Genomic DNA, 20,420 nt, shown 5'->3' with positions numbered 1-20,420 from the left:
TAAGCGATCGTGTCACGCGCCATGCATCTGTCGCGATATATCGCCGCGAAAACATAGATATTTGAAAAACACAGCATAACCTTACGATCCTAATCGAATTTTAACGCGGTAGTCAATCTCGTCAATGTATCCGCTACATACTCGAAACGAGAGATATTTTTTCGAGATAGACGATGGTCGCGAACAAGTGGCCGACTCGAAAATAACGCGTTCGACTGGTAGGTACTCGCGACAGTGATATCGTGGGAGGTTATATGGCTCTGTCACTTTGCGAGACCTTTCCTCAAAAGATATATGCTTAGCAGGCGAGGAGAGAGGCGAAAACGCCAAAATCGAAACGGATACAAATATTTTGCGAAATAACGAGGAAAATGCAAGGAAAGAACGAGATAGAGAGAGTGGGGGAGTGGGCAGTAGACAGACAGACAGACAGACAGACAAACGAGGAGAGACAAAAAAAAGAGATCGGAAGGTCGGATCAGAGGTTAACATGTCAGTTGACGGAACGATGATTCGACCGTGAATTCTTGCAAATGCGAAGTAAAAAAACGGATATTACATAATTTCGAGTACTCACCTCGAGTAGTGAATGGGTAATGTAATAGCGCAGGGCAGTGGTAAGCGGCGAGCAGGACTCGCCGCTGGTTCAATCGATTCACCGTCTTCCGCACCGTCTTAAGACTTTAAAATTTATCACGAAAACATGATCGAGTAACTTTGAAAGAACGGGTAAGAAAGAAGTTCACTCTCGAAGCACTAACACTCGATGACGTCATTCCACCAGCGGCAACATGGAGCCCGAAGAAACGCGATAGGACGCGGGCTCGACTCGGGTCGCGTTCGCTTCGAACTGTCCGTCGAGTTAACCTCAAAAACTGTTCGCGACAGACAACTAGCAGCGATCGTTCACTGCTTTTTCCTCTCGAAAACCGTATTAAAGAACACCGTCCGCGACTATAATCCCTTCCGTTTCACACGTGATTTCCAAGAGAACGCTAACAGAGGGCAGTGGTACGCGCGTGCCCCGCGACTGCGATTCCTTCACTGCGGGTAACCAGAGATTCGTAATCGAAGCTGTGTGTCGCGATGCCTCCTTCGCTTTTCGACTAGGACTAGGGGACTAGGGGACGTCTCGTTCGAGCCGAACGGAGCCGACGTCTCGAGTCGTGGCAAGTCGTGAAGAGTCGTGCTGGCTCGTGTCGCGTCGTGCCGTTTCGTTTCGACAACCCCGCCGTTCTCCTTTTTCCTAACCTCACTTTTCCAGTTTCTCCTTACTCGTTCTTCTTCTCCCGTCAAAAGCTTTCCGAATATCAAATTTGCGTTCCAAAACGATACGCGACTCGTACGTTTACTGCGACGTCCTTATCCTTTACGACTTTTGAACCAACTAAACCGAACCCCAGAGCTCACCGATTCGGACGAATCGACTCTTCTCGACTCGACTCGACTCGACTCGACTCGTTCCGTTTGCCCACTTTACTCGCCCTTCCAATGCGCGGTTACACGCGAAACGTGATCGCGCCGCAACGAAAATAATCGCTTCCTCGACAGATCTACACGCTACGAGTCTACGACGACGTCATTCCGTGTCGCGCGACGCGCCACGTTCGGACGCGGCGTTACGTTGCTCCGGAGTTTACAACGGAATCGAGAGAAATGTCACCGACTACTACCTACGTCTCTCGAATCAATCAGATCGACGCTGCTCAATTGGACGAGGAAATCTACAAAGTGCTTAGGAAGCAGGTGAAAGAGATTACCAAGTACCAACCGATCGAGAAGATTGATCGATGGCAGCCTGAAATCGACGCTCTTCTCCGCTATTTCGTATGGAACTTTTCATTGCGACGAGGAAACTCGACCTTTGGCCAACAACTGTTGAATTTGCATTACGGGAACATCACACGTACAAAGTCCGTTCTCTATTTAATTTTAACTATCGTCCCGGCATACGTAAGAGATAAGCTCGCAAACACCGATGTCAATGAAAATTTAAAGACCGCGTTCGATCGTATCACGGACGTCTCAAGATTACTCGAGTTCCTCAACTTGCTGTTGTTTCTACATAGAGGAAGGCAACCTCGCTTGGTCGAGTATCTGTTGGGGATAGCGAACAGTTCGACGACCGTTCAGAAACCCAGAAACATTGGCTACTCTTATATGACGAGAGAACTGCTCTGGCACGGTTTAATGGAATTGTTCACCACCGGCTTACCCATGGTTAATTTCCATTATATCAAGCACGCGTTCAAGAAGCTTTTCACGCGATCCGGAAAACACGCCGCTGTACGACGCTCTTTCCCCATCATGGATCAATCGACCAACTGCGCTCACTGCGGCGACACTCCGATTTTACCGGTGCACGCTGGCTGCCAACACATCTTTTGTTACTATTGTCTAAAAGCGCACTTTGCCGCGATGAACGAGTTTCAGTGTCCCGAGTGTGCCACGCGACTGTACACCGGCGACATGAAAACGTATCAAGCAAGTTTCGCAACAACGTCCGGCGAACTGGCAACGAGTTAACCACCCAAAACCATCCATCATCATATTGTATTTACATTTCTCTGGTCTGTATGAGAAACTAGATGTGTATCATTCACATACGTATTAATCTTTTTTTTTTATTAAAAAATTGCAATACAAAAATTTTCTTTATTCACTTTGATACAAGGTTTTAACTTTTTTTTTTTTTCTCATTTACTCGGCGTTTCCTTCGAAACAAACGATAATGGATCAATTACCAGATATGTTCGTTGTTTATCGAAATAACCAAAGATTACCGTATAAAAATATCATGCCGCATCGTTATAAAACGCTTTCCCTTTCGTGCACCCGACGCGATACACACCTTTTGGTTTTTTTTGTTCTCCTTTGTTTGTTTGTTTGTTTTTTTTTTTTGTTTGTTTGTTTGTTTTATATTATGTACATACATTGGTCGATTAATTTATTCGTTATGTTGTTTCGCTTGCTCGATGGGCGGGCACGTCCTTCGATCGTCTAGCAATAATAATTACAACATCGATACGAAACAAGTTTGAACAAACAACGTTCAAAACTCGTTTGTATTCGCTTTTAATCCTTTGACTCGTTCGCGTTTCTCGCTGTTCTGGAATGTCTTATTTCTCATTTCTCGCCTTTTCCACTAGCTGATAGGCACGCTGCGCGAGCGTGTTTCAGCGACTAGATCGATAATCATCGCTGCTAAATACTTTGTTTATCCGATTCAAAGGCTTTTTCAATTCTTTGAGGAAAACGAGCATACCCAAGATCCCAAGTTAATAATACTAACTTTGTTAATCGCAGTAACAATACGTTTTTCGACACTCTTACAGCCATTAATGAAAGCTATATCGGATCACATAGTTTGTCATCGTTATCACTTTTAGATACGCGTTGTTCTTTCTACGTCGAAAGAAACGCGAAAGAAAGATCGAGCTCTGATCGATCGTGCAAGAGCTCCGAGAGAAAAATCTTGCGCCCATCGATCAAGCTTCATCTCGCGAATAACGAATCAGCGTTGCGATCGAACGCTTGTACGACGTTCCATCGCGAAAACGAAAACTAAAACGAAAACGAAAACGTAAACGTAAACGTAAACAAGAATTCTCCGTTACGAAGGCAACAGCAAAATAGAAAAATATGTCCGTGGTCCGATCGTCGCAACGATCGAACAACGAACAGTGACGAGTTCGAAGCTAGCTAGTTGTATATTCGTCTATCAAAGAAACGATTATATTATTATTTAGCCGTGAAACACGAACACGAGGAACAGGGACGATCGGACACAGTCTTGTAATATATCCCACACACATTCAGCCGCGCGCGCATACGTATACTTATCGTTAGGTACACACAACTAGTTAACATATAGTACCTCTTTTTTCTTTTCTAATATTCCGATCGCTATCGAGCACGAGTCGATCGTGCTGTATCAAACGAGAGAATAATTTATGCTTAAAAAGACTTCACGAAAGACTTAGTCAAGAACTTTTAGCGGTAAAATTGTTCGTTAGGCATCCTCGGTAGCTTTGGCCAAGACGGTGTTACGATTTTCATTAGCACACATACACCGAGCGATAAGAACGATTTGCATTGCTGACCGCGTCAATCGACGAACCGCTTCAATCGCGATTAACGAATGTTTCGATACGATACTTTCTCTAATCTACATCGTTGTCGATTACTGCGTGCAAAATCTCCGTTCGATTGCCTAACGCTTCCGTTTCATTCGTGCTCGCGAGAGAAAGAAAAAAAAAGAAAAAAAAACAAGTTTAAAACGTTAATAATTTATATCGAGCGACTACCTTACCTCTGTAAAACTGCTACTACGTAAACGGAACAAGAAAACACGCGCATGCAGCTTATTGATTCGACAAAAATATCTCACTCGATGCTTCTCCGCGCCATTCTATCGAGTGCTTAGATTTAAAAGAAACAAAAAGAAATTCAGAGAAAACAAAAGAAAACCTAAGAAAATCACGATGTACCCCAGAAATGGAATCGATAATAATCCGTAGCTCGACGCGCGTCCAGCGTCCCTCGCGAATGAATAATAAATACTTTGTTATTTTGTAAAACTCGAAAACGGAGCTGCAAAGAACCAGTTTCATCTCGATTCTCCCCCATTTCTTTTTCACTTTGCGTTCCACCGAATTTCGAGCTTAGTCGAGATAAATATTATAACTTCGCTAAAGCGAAAGGCCGCTGAACGCGCGGAACGTCGAGTTTTCGAAGCGTCGCGTCGCTTCTGCTAAGCTTTCGTTCTATCAATCGAACCGTTATCCGTTCATTAATTTATATACCGTACGCCTATCGTTCGCGATTCACGAACCTCTTCACCGTTACACAAGCACACAGGACACACAACCGAGTCGAACGATACTACGCGCAAAGCGATGCAGGGAATCATCGATTCGTCGAGTACCGCGCGACAAATAGAAAGACCATTTAGCAACGTAAGAAAAAGTTAACGAAACAAAATTAACAACGAGTTACTTAATCTAAGGCACCTTCCGAGCATGTGAATCGAGGACTGTGAAAAAAAAAAAAAATGAAAAAAAAAGAAGAAAAAAAAGAATACAAACGGTCCTCGTTCACAAAAAAGAATCGTCGGGTTATCCTTTTGGTGCCTGGAATCGTAAATTAACACACTAATTATACCTTGATTCTAGCGTCGAATCGACGAGGCAACTCGCGCGATTCGATCTCGATTTTCTCATGTTCCGCTGTCTCGAAATCCAATATCTGCTGCGGCAGCACGAGAATCCTGTTCAAGTCCGTTGCTTTTCAACGGTTCTCTAAGAATATCACCATTTTTTGTCCTCGTTTTACCACTTGCTGTCCAGATTACACTTTTCCATCGTGCTGGAGGCGATGGTGGCGTTGGACGACTTGCGCTCTGCACCGGGAGCCGCGCTCCCGCAAAACGGGCTGGTTCGTTTGTTCATTTCTATAAAAAAGTGAAACGGAACGACGCGTTACGCGAGAATGATAAGTGTAAACGTTTGACAAACAGCCTGGTTATTAATTAGCCGAAGCGCGTACTACGTACCAGCGATCAACAGCATTATTTTACGTCTCGCACCCCAAGCGTTTATCCCAATTTCGCAGAGATCTTTATCCGTTAGCGAGGGAAACGTAGCCATGTCCACTTCGTGAGACGTGAACAGGCCTGGCAAACGAAAAACAAGCAACATGGATTGGTCGATTGAAGTAACAAGCAGAAGCATAAAGAAGAAGAAGAAGAAGAAGAAGAAGCAGCGGCGTGTTAGGAATTCCACTCACGTATATATTTCTCCAGTCCGACACTGGTGAGCATGCTGGTCAAGTCGTCGTACCGATGAGAAGTGATTCTGTTCAGATGCGAAGTAGGCGTGTGTTCCATGTAGTTGGAGCTTATACCGATCTGTCCAACGCGATCTTTGCTGGAACCGATAGCAAATTCGACCTCCTTGCCGTAGACCGGTGTCGTCGGTTCTTTCCACAAATCGGACGGATGAGAAGTGGCCGTTAACTCCTGCAAACAACGAAAAACTGTTCATCTGCTAGCAGAGATACGCGTAGGTCCGCTTACTTTGTTCAAGTCGGTCGTGCTTACGGGAGGAATGGATTGGCTGAGCCCATAACCGGACCAAGCTGACGTGGGCACGCGATAATCGTTGAAGCTCGGTTTCCTTTGAATCGCTTTCGCCGCCAACATTTTCTTCTGCTCGTAGTCGAACGGGGCGAAATTCTGTTGCACAGCCATTTCCAAGGATTTCTTTTCGCAACCTGGTGCGCGTCGATCCGGGACCGACAGATCGGACAGCATACTCGATAAATCTGTGTGTAACCAACAGCAGCAAGAACAACAACAACAATAACATTTCTATTCGTCGTCGGTTAGTTAACGATTCTTACCTAAATTAGGACTAGTCTCGATAGGATTGACCGGTGATACATTACGAGGACTGATTGCTGGACTAGATAGAGAACTAGAAACGCTGCTCAACGACGAGTAAGCTGGAACGAAGAATAAAAAAGAAAAAGATCGAGCGTGAACTGAAGAAATCGCAGACACTGGTTACCGAAACGAAACTTACCACTGCCTTCTTTGCTGTCTGGCAAGGAACTACCGTTCAGTCCGGGAATACTGTGAAAGCCGGTAGGCACGTTGGTGTGAAGCTGGCCGATGTTGGTCAAAGCGTGGTTCGTCAGTCCGTGGGAATGAGGAGGCATCCCGTTGTTGTGCAACACGTGCTGCGTGGTCAGCAGGTGATTAAGATGCGGATATGGGTAAGAATGATGAAGCGGAATCGGCGAGAACATGGAGGGTATCGTTGACAAGCCCCAGTGAGGCGACAAGCCCAGAGGGTTCGGCGAATGAGACATCGGCGACACGCAGTAAGGTGGATTCTGCGTGTTTATCGTCAAGATGTTTGACAAGCTTTCCGATAGATTGCCCATCAGATTGTTGTTGGTACCTGTCGAGACGTATCGTTTCGATCGTGTAGTCTGCTTCCGTGGAAAGGATGAATCGTAAAGGGAAACGTAACGACGAGATTTACCTGTACCGTTGCTGGTATTTCCTTGAAAGACATTTCCTGCGTTCGGAATATGGTAAGTGGCAGGTATCTCCGCGTGTACCCGGGGCTCGTCCAAGCCCAAAAGCTGTTTTCTCGCTTCGTAAATATTACTCGCGTTTCGTTCGATCCCTTTTATGATGACCGACAGCGTGCTCTGTTTCGGCTTGTGCCTCACGTTTATAAAAACGTCCAACGACTGCATCAACTGCGAAATGTTTTCCGTGTCGACGCAGGACATCGAGTCCTCGGGAAGATCAAACATCAGAACCAAAGGCAGCGAACCCTGAATGGAGAAACGATCGTTGCCGTTGCAACGTGTATTTGTGTGTATCGAAACGACGTTATCGAGGTTGCGTGATAATTAACGAAATCAAGCGAAGCAAAGAAGAAACGAGTAGATAAGCAGTTCGCAGATCCCGATAAGAAAGACAAATAATCGCTGGAACAACATGACCTACCACTAATTGTTGCCGAGCCAAGTAGACGTTGTGAATGCCACCGGTGATCGTCACGTTGCTCTTCTTCAGGCTGGGAATGTTTGGATCTCCGGCATCGGGGAACATTATCTGAGTGCCTGTGCGTTGCATGATCATCTTCAGATTACTGCTTTGCTTCCCGAGAACGATGCTGTGATGCTGCGGCGAAATCTCCATCGTCATTTGTACTTGTATTTGATTCTGAAACAATCATACCTATCGAACTACACGAGGCGGCGACACACGGCAAAAACCACGAAAGATGGGAAATTTATAATGAGAACTAACTTACAGCTAGGTTTTGGCACATGTAGTGAATGAGCAACACGGTTGCTTCCTTCACCTGAGATACCTCCCATTCGCAACCTTTCACCACCACCAAGGTAGCGTGCAGTTTTGGTCTGGTGCGAAACATCACTTGGACGTTGTATTTCTCTTGAATCTTAACCACGTACGGCGAAGTGGAATCCGGCACGGTCTGCGAAGAGCCCATGATCGGTAATTCAAACGAGAAGATCAGAGGCGTAAGATTCTGAAAAGGAAAAGAAGTAGAAGAAGAAGAAGAAGAAAAATGATTGCAGCAGGCTCGTTTCAACGAGACTTTCGTCTTCGAAACTTACCCTGACTCGAGCACGGGCTCGTTCGACACCCTCCATTTCTCCAGCGATCGACACCTGATTACTCTTCTCTTGATGGTTGCTACGATTGCTGTCCGGGAAATGAATGTGACATCCAGTTTCCTCCATCACTCGTTTGATCGTCAGACCGCCCTTTCCGATGATGTGCGAATGGTCGGTGTAACTTACATCCAGTTTCATGGTTACTCGATTGCTCTGCTGCAACGAGAAAAAGCGGCGCGAAAGCGTGTAACGACGACGCAAAAGATAAACATATTCGATAAAGAGTATAACTTGCTCGTAACGTTGCGACGCGACGCAACGTTACAAATGGAAAAATACAAAACGTCCTCGACGACGTTAGGGAACACCGTTAGACTTTCCGCCGAGGCATATTGACTTTTGCACTCGTGTTTTACGTATGCGCGTTGTACACGCGTCGCGCATCGTCCACCGATCGAGTTCAACGAGCACGATCTCAACGACCGTTGTCGAATCAATTCTATCGAGAGTGTTATGTAAAAGTTCCGTTCGCCATTCGCCGTTCGCCGCTCACCATTCGCGATAGCGTTCTGCCCTGTCGGCCTATGCAACCCGCTGCGCTCTTTCGCCGCGCTATTTCAACGATATCGTTGCTATTTCTACGCACGCACCAATCGAATTGAATCGAATCGAATCGAATCGAATCGAATCGTGTGGCAAAAAGTGAATGCTCGCGCGGTGCTGTGTGTGGTATGCGGTTTACACCAGAAGCAGGTGAGTCGTTGTAATGGAGAAACAACGAGCCAGTACGCGCGATTCTTATTTGATTTTCTATTGCTTTCTTTTCGAGATAGAAATCGTCAAAGAGAGAAAAAGAGAAGTAGAGGAAGGTGCAGTTTGCATGAACAGTGGACAAGGATTGAGTCGCGTTGGAGTTAACGGTACGAGGCTATTCAACGTAATGCCGATCGACAAACGCGAGCGGGACTGGTTCGCGTAGAACGTCTCGCTTTCTTGGCTGAGAATTTGCGAGACAACGTTCGCGTATAAATAGCGTAGCCTCTCGCTATGCGGTGTCGCGTCGCGCGCTCCGTTTCTTCCTCGCTTTTCGAAACGTCGAAACGTCGAAACGTCGAAACGTCGAATCTTGACGATATTGTTGTTTTTTGATAAAAATGAGCCACGAGCGAGCGGAAACATCGCGTGACATTACCACGCGTAATTTGCAAGGTAAAAACGAGCGGTAAGAAAAATCGATACCGCGATATCGATCGTGGTCGCATATCGTTAAAAACGTTGGTATACGGCACACGCATAACGCGTGACGTACTAACGCGCACCGACCATCAGGCTATTTATCGAACGAAGGATTATCTTTGATAAAGAGCAGAGCAAAATGTTTGCACGACACGCGGAGTCGATCAATTCGGTACGCTGAAAGTCGAAAGCTGATCGACGAGGTCACCGCTAATCTTGCTGCTCGCGAAATGACGTAACGTTTCGGTAAAAAGCAGCAAATCGCCTGCTTGCCACTCCACTCGCTCCTCCATCGCCTTACTCTACCTTATCTTTCTTCTTCTCTCCTACATTCGTTTTTTTTCTTTCTTTATTTTCTCTTTTCACCAACGATTACGATTCTCGATTCTCGATTCATCGAACGAAAAGAAAAGAATGACAAGAGAAAGAAGAACATTGCGATCTCTTACCCTCGTGTCCAAAATTTCCATTATCTTCTCCTTCGCAGCTCGCACGTCATCCGGTCGACCCGCGACCTTTATATGCGGATCTGTAAAACAACGAGCACAGCAATTATGCAACAACGCAGCAATACATAGGTTATTATTCTTTGTAGGAGTAACGAGTAACGAGTATCGAGGGAATGCGATCGACGCCGATGCTTGTACGAGCGGGACACCGATTACTAAGCGGCTTTTAATATTCTTCAAGCGTAACCTACTCATTCGAGCGTGTTTTCTTCCTGGATACGATACGCTCCAAAGTCGAGGACGATGACGCGTCGTCGCGGGAACGTAATTAACGATCGATCGATCAATCGTCCGTTCGCGTACACCGCTTGATCTCATGGTTGCGTGCAAAAACGGAGAAACGGAGAAACGGAGGAACGGAAGCGCGGAAGCAGAGCAAAAGCTATTAATCGGGTCTGCTACGAGTCGTAGCGCACACGATCGAAAAAGCAGGAAATCGAACGTTGGAAAAGATGTCGTAATCGATCTCGAAGAAGGAAGGAAAGCGGTGAAGCAAGGTAAGGTGAAGTAAGGTAAGGTAAGGCAAGGCAAGGCAACTCGTTGTAGCTCCTCGACGAACACGCTGGAATGGCTCTCTCGGCCGTGTAAATATTTTGCGAGCGTTACCACGATCCTTGCTTCCTTCCGCGAATTCAACGCGCGTTTTATCGCCGAGGAGATATCGTGATTGAATTTTCGGATTATCACAGTACCTTGAAACGATCGATATTCAACGAATTCGCGTAAAAATAACGAGGACCGATTAAAAAGGTTGAGTTGCTCGTTGCGAACGGGGAAAAGAACTCGATCGAATCAAATCTTTGACCGAAAAATAGATCAAGTTGCGTTTTCTTCCTGTTATTCTTCAGAGATAACGCGAACCGTGCGATCGCGATCGATATCGATATCGATATCGAAGTTTATCCAATCGACGCAAACGAAACGCGCCACCCGATCGCGAAGACAACGAGAAATCGAGTCTAACAAGTATGGAATCATTTTTTGACGATATAATTTCTCGGTTGCGCAATACTCGCAAATATCGTTTTTCACGATTGCTACTCGTGAAATTTATTTTGACATTGAATCCTCGTGCAATCTTTGAAGAGCGAGAGAGACACGGATCCGTGAGTTTGACAAGATAACGGACAACTGTTTTTGAAAAGAACGTGGATTCAAAGAGCGATCTTTCGAGCTCGATGTTTCGCGATGGCCAAGTTATCGCGACGCCCAACGTATCATCTCTATGCAAGCGATAGAGGTTGTCGCATTCGCACGTATCGCAAAACAGCTTTCGCAACGTTGAAAATTCGCCAAATTTTCCCCTCTGTTCGAAATGGAAAAAGCAACAGTTCCTTCGTCGACTTTGGCTCGACCGTTTCGTGTTTATCGCTGAAACCTGGAATCTCTCTCTTTCTCGAGGAATCTGGGACGCTTCCCGTTATTTCGCGACCATACTTAGTTACTCTACCTTGTTGAACGAGCAATTTTCGAGATGCGACTGACGAAACGAAACGAAACGGCCGCGATCAGTCTAGTAGGAAACAGGAACGAAGCGCGCGCCGAGAAACCTACATACATATTTACATACTTCCATTCGACGCGACTACGACAGAACAATTGCCGCGTTGCATTGGTAAAAACATAGTTGCATAATTTGATGATCGTCGGGAAAGCGGCAAAAATGTACAAAGTCGAATACGATCGGCGCGTCACGAACGACCTTTCAAACAGTTGAGAGCGGAATAATTCGGTCGTCGAATGTCATCGGGAATGGCCCCGCGAGCAAAATGCAAGAGATATGTACATACATAGTAGGTAGAGTCGCGTTCAGTCGAAAGGAAAGTATCGAGAGGCAAAGGAGGTAGAGAATTCGCAAAGGAAGGTAGGAAATCCGTAGGAGGTAGGACTCTGGAGGACCTATTTATACCGGATTACGCGGCTTGTCACGCACAAACGATTCCTTGCTTGAGAGAGCTCGAAGGAAGCAAAGGCGAGAAGAAGCGAGAGGAGGTGAGTGGAGGCGCGCAACAGCTGTTCAGGTCACGAGGAAGGAATGAATCACCGAAAAGTTTCCACGACGAACGAACACGAGGAAAGGCCAACGGGCGAAGCAGCGAACGGTCGAACGGTCGAACGGTCGACCGACCGAACGAACGTACGAACGGATGCTCCACGAAACCTTTCCACTCGCGCCGCTCGATCTCATCGCGATTACCAGACGCGCGCTACGAACAACCAGCAAAGAGCTAATTTCGCGCGAGCACGGACGTTGCTGATTTCCTTGCTACGGCCGCAGCCGTTTTACTTGGTCGACACGCGCTGCTGCACCGGAGCAAGCATGCGAGGCGTTTCGTAATCACTTTCGATTAATAGGTGCGCTCTAATTATCGAGCCTACGTTCCTCGAGTTGGCCGACGAGACGCGACGTGTCGCCAACCGGAACGCGAAACAGTTGATTCAGCAAAGAAATCAGCAACGGAAGAAATTTACGATAGACGATTTCGAGCTGTAAGCGACCACCAGCCGCAAATAGACGTGGCGAGAAAATAAGCGATACGCCGATACACGAACCGTCAGCTGGCGCGACGCGGCCGATCCGCTACTGACGTAATCGGGCTACAGTGCATATGTAACGAGATTCCGTTCCGTTCCGTTCCGTTCCGTTCCGTTCCATTCGATTCAATCCACCACGATGAACGCAAGGTACGTGTTGCTCGACCCCGTCACCCAAGGTCGCCAAAAGTCGTCGAACCTCCGGTACGCGTCTCTCCCATTCCCAATCTCTTTGACAATTCGAAAAGCGCACGCGTTCTTACCTTTCTTCGACTTTGCTCCGATCTTCAGTCGGGACGGCCACGTAACGTAGGTGTTTGTTTCCTCCATAACCTGGAACAAATTAATCTCGTTGAACTTTAGCAAAGAACGCATTGCTGCATCGCAAGGGCGCGCGCGTTCGTTTAAAAAATTTCCAGCCATTACCACGGTCATCGTTGTCGACAGATGGTGTATCTCGACCGGTTGCGGGTCTGCCAAATCTTTGACGAAACGTCGACAAACAGATACGGAGAAAAAAATGCTGAGCGAGCGTAGAGAAAAGGATTTCACCACTTATTTTCCTTCTTTTCGCAAACGTTCAGAGGAGCGACATGATCTCGATTGACGACACGAGGAAGCGCTCGAACCGGCGCAGCGCGGCGCGGCGCGAAAATAATCTGAAACTAGAGGAGGCGGCGACGGAAACTCCTCCGGATGGCGCGTACTTTCACTGGAACAATTATCGGCGCGTTATCCGTTCACTTGATCGCGTTTGTCTGTGCGACGCGAAATTTCAGCCGGATCGATCCACGATCCAACAGAGGCAAAGTCGATCGGGGACTCGGCTCGTTCTTTGGATCGACTGCCGGCCGGCCGACAGAGTGAACGTTCGCGCACACTTTTCGCCGCACTGCTGGTTCGATCCACGGACAAGAATGTAACGGGGTGTAAAAGACTCGACGAAGCGGCGCTTTCACCGTGACACCGGCGCGGCGGTCTCCTCGAAAGGACGGTGTTTTCGAACGGCACGCGTCGTCTCTCGTTTTACCGCCTCGAAATCGCTGCCACGACTGACTGACTAACAGCAGATACCTAATGTAACGGGACGGCTCGGTGAACCGCCTCCCACTCGTTGCCGTTACCACTCTATCCGTCTCCGTTTCTACGCCTTCCTCCCTTCTCCCTCCATCGAAACTACGGCATGGCATGGCATGGCACGGCACGGCTCGACTCGACTCGACTCGACTCGACCGAGAAACGGCCAGACCTCCACCGACGCGACGCGACGCGTCGCCACGACCACCATCTCCCTTCTCCTTCTCCCTTACACGCGATGCGATGCGATGCGATGCGATGCGATGCGATGCACCGTTTAAACGCCGCGCTCCGACAAACAGGTAGTTACTTTGCGCGTTGCACAGCTGCTCGAAAATCGTACGAGGCTACCTGGACCACCCTAAATGCCCGTTCGAGCACAGGTCAATTCGCTTTTACGACAACTATGTACTACGGAGAATCGTTTGGAAAGTCGCGCGATGTCGATAACCGAGGTATACGTTGCCCTAACCATATCTCTCCTTTTTCGGAATCCTGGATTATCCTTCAGGTAAGGACACCTGCCATTACTCGACGCGTATCGGTTCTCCGATTCGATATTCGCTAAAGTTGCCAACCACCACCGCCATGGTAGGGACAAATCGAGTTCCGAGGTCCACTGACTCTTGCTAAATTTACCTATCGCGTGTAATACGGTATTTCGGGAAACGCGCAACACCGATTCAAACTGCAACCTCTTTGTCGGGCAATCGTGCAAAATCGTGCAAAAACCTCCTTTCTCTCCAAATTTTCTTTACGATATTCGATCAACGAGCTCTATTTTCTAGAAGGGAAACCCGGAAAATCCGTGAATCGAGTCGAGTCGAGTCGATAATTCGTTAAACGACACCAATGCCGACACCATCGTGTCCCGTACGAAGCGTAACAGCTTTCCTCGAGAAAACCAGGGAGGGAGTAGGCTCGAGCGCGTAGCGCCGAGTCGAGTCGAGTAAAGCCGGTCTATAAATAATCGAGCGGTGTATTTCCAGGCCCCCTTTTACGCAACGTGTCACCGATAAGGATAAGCGCGAACGTTGCCTTCGCGTTTGCTGGCGAACGGCTGCATATTCTTTTGCTATGTGTTCCGCGCTACCAACACCAAATCAACCACATTGCGATTCGCGCGAACAAGGATCGTTCGGATCCTTTAGCATTAGTATAATCGCAAGGTTGCGAACGCAATTCGCTATAAAAGAAAAAAAAAAAAGAAAAATGGCAAAAATCCCCCCGTTGACACCGCGTTTTGCTGGAAAACCCATCGTGCCAACGCGTTACCCGATTACGCGATTAAACACAGAAAGTCGAGTCGAGAACATTGCGCAACCACGTTATCTCACGATGGACGTATTAATTGTAAAAGCGACGCGTACAGAGAAAAAGGAGGAGGGACGAACGATGGAACAACAAGTTATCGATGTCACCGAGTATGTACATTTATTTTGGCTGAAGAAGAAAAATATGGCGCAGCGATACGGTCTAATTTAAATGGAATCGCGAGCAAAGGGCTGAAATCAATCTCGAGATCTATCGGACAATAGGTCGTAGAGGTCGATAAAACGTAACTTACGTTGTGAAAAAATGTGTCCGCTGGCTTGGGTACGTCAATATCACCTGCAAACAAAATAAAAAAAAAAAAATAGTTTATGGGTAGAGTACAACGAACTCTACGCCCTTTTTTCTCCGTCTTTTTTCCCTCCACTCCACGCTGTTTTTCTACACGTTCTTTCTTGCTCGCGAAATACGCGCGAGGTCAAAGAAACGTTTGGAGAAATGACATTAACCTGTTGATTGGAAAACGCGCGAAAGCTAATCATTGTATCGAGCAGAAAACACGCGGCAATTAACTTCTTTTAGTAACGTATCTATGTTATCAAGGTCATTCGAACGGTGGAACACCCAAATAATTGTATCGTTTCTATCGAGTTAGAAATGAATCGTGAAAAGCACCAATTGATCTTTAAAGCTCTGTTCGTTGCTATCAGATCGACAAGATATTAAATAGAGCGAACGAAGGAGAAAATTGGGGGCGGCGACTTCGACTTCGACTTTGATTTCGATTTCGATTTCGATTTCGACTTTGATTCGAAACTTAATCGTGTGTACGTGTTTACAAGATCCGCACCGGCTTCGGTTCGATGATAAATAAGAGAAGAGCAGGTAGCTCGATAGTTTGACAGTAGCCGTAATTCCGTTTACAAACAGATAATCGATTTAAATCGTACGTCGACGGTAGACGCGAGAGGCTTTGCTGAATCGATGGATACGAAGACGGCACAGTTAGGAAAATTCGAGCAGAGAAATAAGAAATGATAGATATCTCTCACCTAGAAGCATCTGTTCCAATTTGCGGCGATCAACGCGAAATCTCTCTTGATGCAGCTCGTCTGGATTGCTGATGGCTAACAGAGAAGCGATTGTTCGCAACTCTTCGCGGCTCTCGAAGCCCGATTTACCAGAAACCGTTGTCACTGTGCCCTCCGACGTCTCGGACATCGTCTCCGTCGCCCTCCTCTCGTTCTGTATCACCTCGTCGGGTCTCATCTTGTCCGAATTCTTCGATCACTACTCTCCACCGTTTCGACTCGATCTTCTTCCCTGCGGAAACAAACGTGTGTAGCAATCCGTTAACGTAACGAACGCATACGATCATACGATCAAAGAAAGGATCGAAAGGCATCGCGGTGCATAATCGATCGAACGGAAAATTGCAAGCATCGAGAAATCGTGAATCCATTCCCAATACGCAACGACCCCGCAGGGTTGCATTCTCTTTTTCTCTTTCGTTCTCTTTCGTTCTCTTTCGTTCTCTCTCCTCTCTGTTCCACTCGCTCGCTTTTTCACCGACACTCTATTTCTTTCTAACCCTGTTGGAATCGGTGCGTCGTCCTGGTTTTCTGTTTCCGTCTGTGTTATCGCGACGACGAATAGGGACGACGACTGGACGTGTTGCCGGCACCGACTACGCAAACAGATAAAGAGGGATGCCGGTGTGAGCGTAGCGCCGCAGCCGATTTCTCGGAATTTCGGCTGGATTTCGGAGAAGAGACCCACCCAATCGACCAATCGCAGCCAACTTAGCCCGACGACGATTCACTCGAGACGGTTTTTCTTAACCCCCCGACGGATCGCCAGACGCTTCTATCCTCTACCTTCCCCTCGTCCGTCCGCCCGCTTCCTGCTTTCGCTCCAACACCTTTGCCAGCGCGAACATTAGCAAAAAATTGTTTTCGCCAACGGGTTTGCTCGCTCGCTCGCTCGCTCGCAATCAGCCTACGTGACTCATACCGTGTCGATTACTCTTCGATCAAAACAATGCATTCGATTATCCAACCGATAGTATCCTACCCCATCCGAAATTCCCACCCTCTATCGCTATCGCCTTTTTCCTTTCTCCTCCGCTAAATACTTTTCCGACTTACAGCTTCGGTACCAGCCGAGAGAATTGGAATCGGTATAAACGACAACCGTTACCTTGACACCGGTCGCGAGATCATTCCCGCCGTCTTACCGTTCTCGTCATTTGTATTTCCATTTCTAACAGCGATTAGTATCGATCGTTACCGATCGACCGAATTCACCGGTTCTTATCGATCGAGATTACGGATGGAAACGGCGCAAATTTCAATTCGCAACGCTCTGCAACGTTACGCGCGTCCTCGATTACGTGGCGATAAATTGAAAATCATGTGCGATTCAGCTTTTGCAATCTTCCAGGTAAACACGGTAAAACACTTACCGCTAAACGAGCACCTGAAAGTCGCGCGTGAAAATGAACAACTTCCCGGTTGAAGCAATTGCGATTATCTAGTGGACGCGTTGGTACATCTGACATGGACAAGATCGCGGGACGATTTCGCTCGCGACGATCAAGGTCGCAACTGAGGACACCGACCGCCCGCTCGTCGGTCGATTTAAACGCCGACTGACAATCGGTAAATGCTTTTGCACTTTGCATGCTATTCGCGTTCGATCGTGTCCGCCTCCCGTCCGAGTACGCGTCAACTCCCTTATCTCGTTCATTTTATTTCGCTAAGTCGCGCTTTCACGGCACGCTTTTTTTTTCTTTCGCGCTCTTCCCGTAACTTTCGCTTTCGATCGCTACCACCTTTCTAACTCCTACCTCTGTCTACTCGTTCATCCAGTGTATGTGTACATACATACGATGAAACGGAAAGCGCGATTTTAAAAATAAAAATAAGAGCAATTTTTTGAACGGCGATATTCCGCGCGTTCGAAACGGAGACGCTCTTGTTGGTAAATACGGTTTGCCGCGAGAGGGCTACGAGTCGCCGTTGTTGCTCGACACTCGACACAAGTGCCATGCGTGTAAAGTGCACGAGTTTCATCATTGTTGCGAGTTGCGAGTTGCGAGTGGTTGCGAGGAATCCCCAGTCACGACGAATCACCAAATATGATATTCTGCGAATCGAACGTTAAAGACGCCGGTAAATTCAGCTGTAAACGCGTGTGCTTTTCGTGTTGAGTTTCCAGCGAAACGGTAGTAGCCGCGTCGATGAAACGCGATCGTAGAACGCGTTCGAAGAACACCGACGAACGCACGAGAAGTTGAACGATTTTGTTAAAGGCTTTTGACGAATCATCGAAAAATGCTTCAAACGTTACGCGAACGTTCGCAGAAACGCAAAAAATTGCTCGCTCAGACGGTGAGGAGAAGAAACTTTGAATGTAATTTTCTCGTTGAGGTTATGTCGTTCTTCTTCTGTCCTGTCGTGTAGCTAGGCGTTTCGAGCGTGGACGAGCTGCGGCAAATTCTAGGAACGGACGTGGACGACACGGCGCAGCGGAAAAGAGTGAAATCGATACCGGAGAAGCCGGAAAATGCTGCGAAAGACTCGAAAAACGAGGCGGTTCCGACCGACGAGATCGTTTACAAAGACTCTTCGACGTTCTTGAAGGTAGGTCAGCGTCATTATGCATCATGCGTACGTCGCGCGTCGCGTCGGTTCAAATAAGCGCGCTCTATGTTTAAAGGGAACTCAGTCGTCGAATCCGCATAACGATTACTGTCAACATTTCATCGACACGGGCCAACGACCGCAAAATTTCATCAGGGACGTGGGTTTGGCCGACAGGTTCGAGGAATATCCGAAACTAAGAGAACTGATCAAGCTGAAAGATGATCTTATAGCGGAAACCGCGACGCCACCCATGTACTTGAAGACGGATCTACTCGCGTATAATTTGAAAGAGCTAAATTGCAAATTCGACGTTATATTGATAGAGCCTCCGTTGGAGGAATATCAGCGGACCTGCGGTGCTACGAACGTTCAGCTATGGAATTGGGATCAGGTGAGTACCGAAGGGAAGAATTATTTGGGGGAACGCGCAACGCCGACGAGAGGGTGTCAGTTGAAAAAGGCTTCGCAAACACGCGTATTAAAAACAACTTGGTAGATAATGGAATTAGATATCGGCGAAGTGGCAGCCAATCGAAGCTTCGTGTTTCTCTGGTGCGGTAGCAGCGACGGATTAGATATGGGACGTTTTTGCCTTCGCAAATGGGGCTTCAGACGATGCGAGGACATTTGTTGGATTCGAACGAACATCAATAACCCGGGACACAGCAAAAATCTGGACAGTAAAGCGGTTCTTCAGAGAACGAAAGAACACTGTCTGATGGGCATCAAAGGAACCGTCCGACGATCCACCGACGGCGATTTCATTCACGCGAACGTCGATATAGATCTGATCATATCGGAAGAGCCCGAGTACGGTTCCATAGAGAAGCCCGTCGAGATATTTCACATAATAGAGCATTTCTGTCTTGGCAGACGACGGTAAGAGCCGCGAAAAGAACCACCGCGAATCAACCTACCTTTCGTTGCTTTCGTTTTCTTTTCTCAGGTTGCACTTGTTCGGTCGCGACAGCACCATTCGACCTGGCTGGCTCACCGTTGGCCCCGAATTGACCAACACGAACTTTAACGCGGATCTTTACACGAGCTACTTTGCCAACGGTCAAATCACAACTGGATGTACCGAACGCATCGAGGCACTCAGGCCAAAATCTCCGCCACCGAAGGGAAAAGTTGCCGGTCGGGGTAGAGGCGGTTTTAATCGTGGACGAGGCAGAGGAAGGTAAACGGGGTTTTCGCATTGGTAAAACGCACTAAGAGAATAGAATCCGAATCCGAGGAAAATATTTGTTCCGTTACAAATGTCATCGTAGACGGAACTTGTTACCTCTGTATTCTGCGATATTTACCTTTTTACATATTTTTTAAAGTAGCGCGCCATCGAACGCTCGTTTTACAGCCAACTAAAGCTTCGAGATTCGATCGAGACGCGGCACAGTTTTCTTCTAATTTGTAAATAAATTGCTGACGCTGACGCTGACGCTGACGCGCTTGTTGCCTAAATGTTTTTCCATTTTCTTTTGTTCTCTTATTTCGATACTTGTACGTAAAGAAAGGAAAGCGATCGTGTTGCGTAATCGTGTGACGATATTTATAAGAATTTACAATTTAGCGTGTACAGAATTGCGCGTGACTGACTGGCAGCGTCTCGTGTATTCATTTTTATATGCAAATCGCGCAATCATCGTTCTTCGAATGAAATCAAATAAACTAGTCGAATCGGAGACACCCTAACGGTGTGTATGCAACTCGGCCATCAAATATTCTACGTTAATCGATTACCCCTTTTTCGCGTTAACGACATTCGACAGTTCGATGAAACAATTTTCTACAATACTTGGGTAAACTTTCGACTAATTGCTAAATAATCATTATATAAAATATCTTAAGTATACGTATTCTTAAAGAAGCAAGCGCAATTATTTCGAAACGTCTGAGATCCGATCGTGTTACTTTTGTACTTTGTGTTTCGAGAACGTGTACGCATTTTTCTATAAATATATCTTAAAATAATTAACCACAT

The 20,420-nt window shown here is 47.0% G+C and overlaps 3 protein-coding genes across 10 annotated transcripts; 2 read left to right on the top strand and 1 right to left on the bottom strand.

Moving 5' to 3' along the window:
• Window positions 1–582: 582 nt before the first annotated feature.
• On the top strand, window positions 583–3,606 carry LOC114877626 (peroxisome biogenesis factor 2). Its single transcript, XM_029190450.2, has one exon. It carries the CDS (start codon window positions 1,657–1,659, stop codon window positions 2,524–2,526), a length of 870 nt encoding a protein of 289 aa, XP_029046283.1. The 5' UTR covers window positions 583–1,656; the 3' UTR covers window positions 2,527–3,606.
• Window positions 3,607–5,262: 1,656 nt separating this feature from the next.
• Window positions 5,263–17,174, bottom strand: LOC114877621 (protein bicaudal C homolog 1-B). Of its 8 annotated transcripts, none has more exons than XM_029190430.2 (15): window positions 16,384–17,174; window positions 15,845–16,115; window positions 15,088–15,131; window positions 12,707–12,776; window positions 9,849–9,928; window positions 8,164–8,376; window positions 7,836–8,075; window positions 7,526–7,744; window positions 7,050–7,350; window positions 6,585–6,965; window positions 6,403–6,504; window positions 6,077–6,324; window positions 5,788–6,019; window positions 5,555–5,674; window positions 5,263–5,452 (listed from the first exon to the last, which is right to left on the bottom strand). In XM_029190430.2, the coding sequence occupies exons 2-15, from the start codon at window positions 16,059–16,061 to the stop codon at window positions 5,331–5,333; spliced, it is 2,589 nt and encodes an 862-aa protein (XP_029046263.1). In that variant the 5' UTR covers window positions 16,062–16,115; window positions 16,384–17,174; the 3' UTR covers window positions 5,263–5,330. The 8 variants fall into 8 exon arrangements, with proteins under 8 accessions (XP_029046263.1, XP_029046262.1, XP_029046264.1 ...); XM_029190429.2 differs by having other exon boundaries at window positions 8,164–8,379; window positions 16,384–17,172; XM_029190431.2 differs by having other exon boundaries at window positions 6,101–6,324; window positions 8,164–8,379; window positions 16,384–17,172.
• Window positions 17,175–17,513: 339 nt separating this feature from the next.
• Window positions 17,514–20,414, top strand: LOC114877624 (N6-adenosine-methyltransferase non-catalytic subunit). The gene is made up of 5 exons (XM_029190444.2): window positions 17,514–18,184; window positions 18,257–18,436; window positions 18,513–18,830; window positions 18,936–19,318; window positions 19,386–20,414. Exons 1-5 carry the CDS (start codon window positions 18,128–18,130, stop codon window positions 19,621–19,623), a joined length of 1,176 nt encoding a protein of 391 aa, XP_029046277.1. The 5' UTR covers window positions 17,514–18,127; the 3' UTR covers window positions 19,624–20,414.
• Window positions 20,415–20,420: the final 6 nt, after the last annotated feature.

The sequence above is a fragment of the Osmia bicornis genome, chromosome 12 (genome assembly GCF_907164935.1).
Source record: "Osmia bicornis bicornis chromosome 12, iOsmBic2.1, whole genome shotgun sequence".
Classification (NCBI taxonomy): Eukaryota; Metazoa; Arthropoda; class Insecta; order Hymenoptera; family Megachilidae; genus Osmia; species Osmia bicornis.
This window is presented reverse-complemented; position numbering and strand designations above follow the sequence as displayed.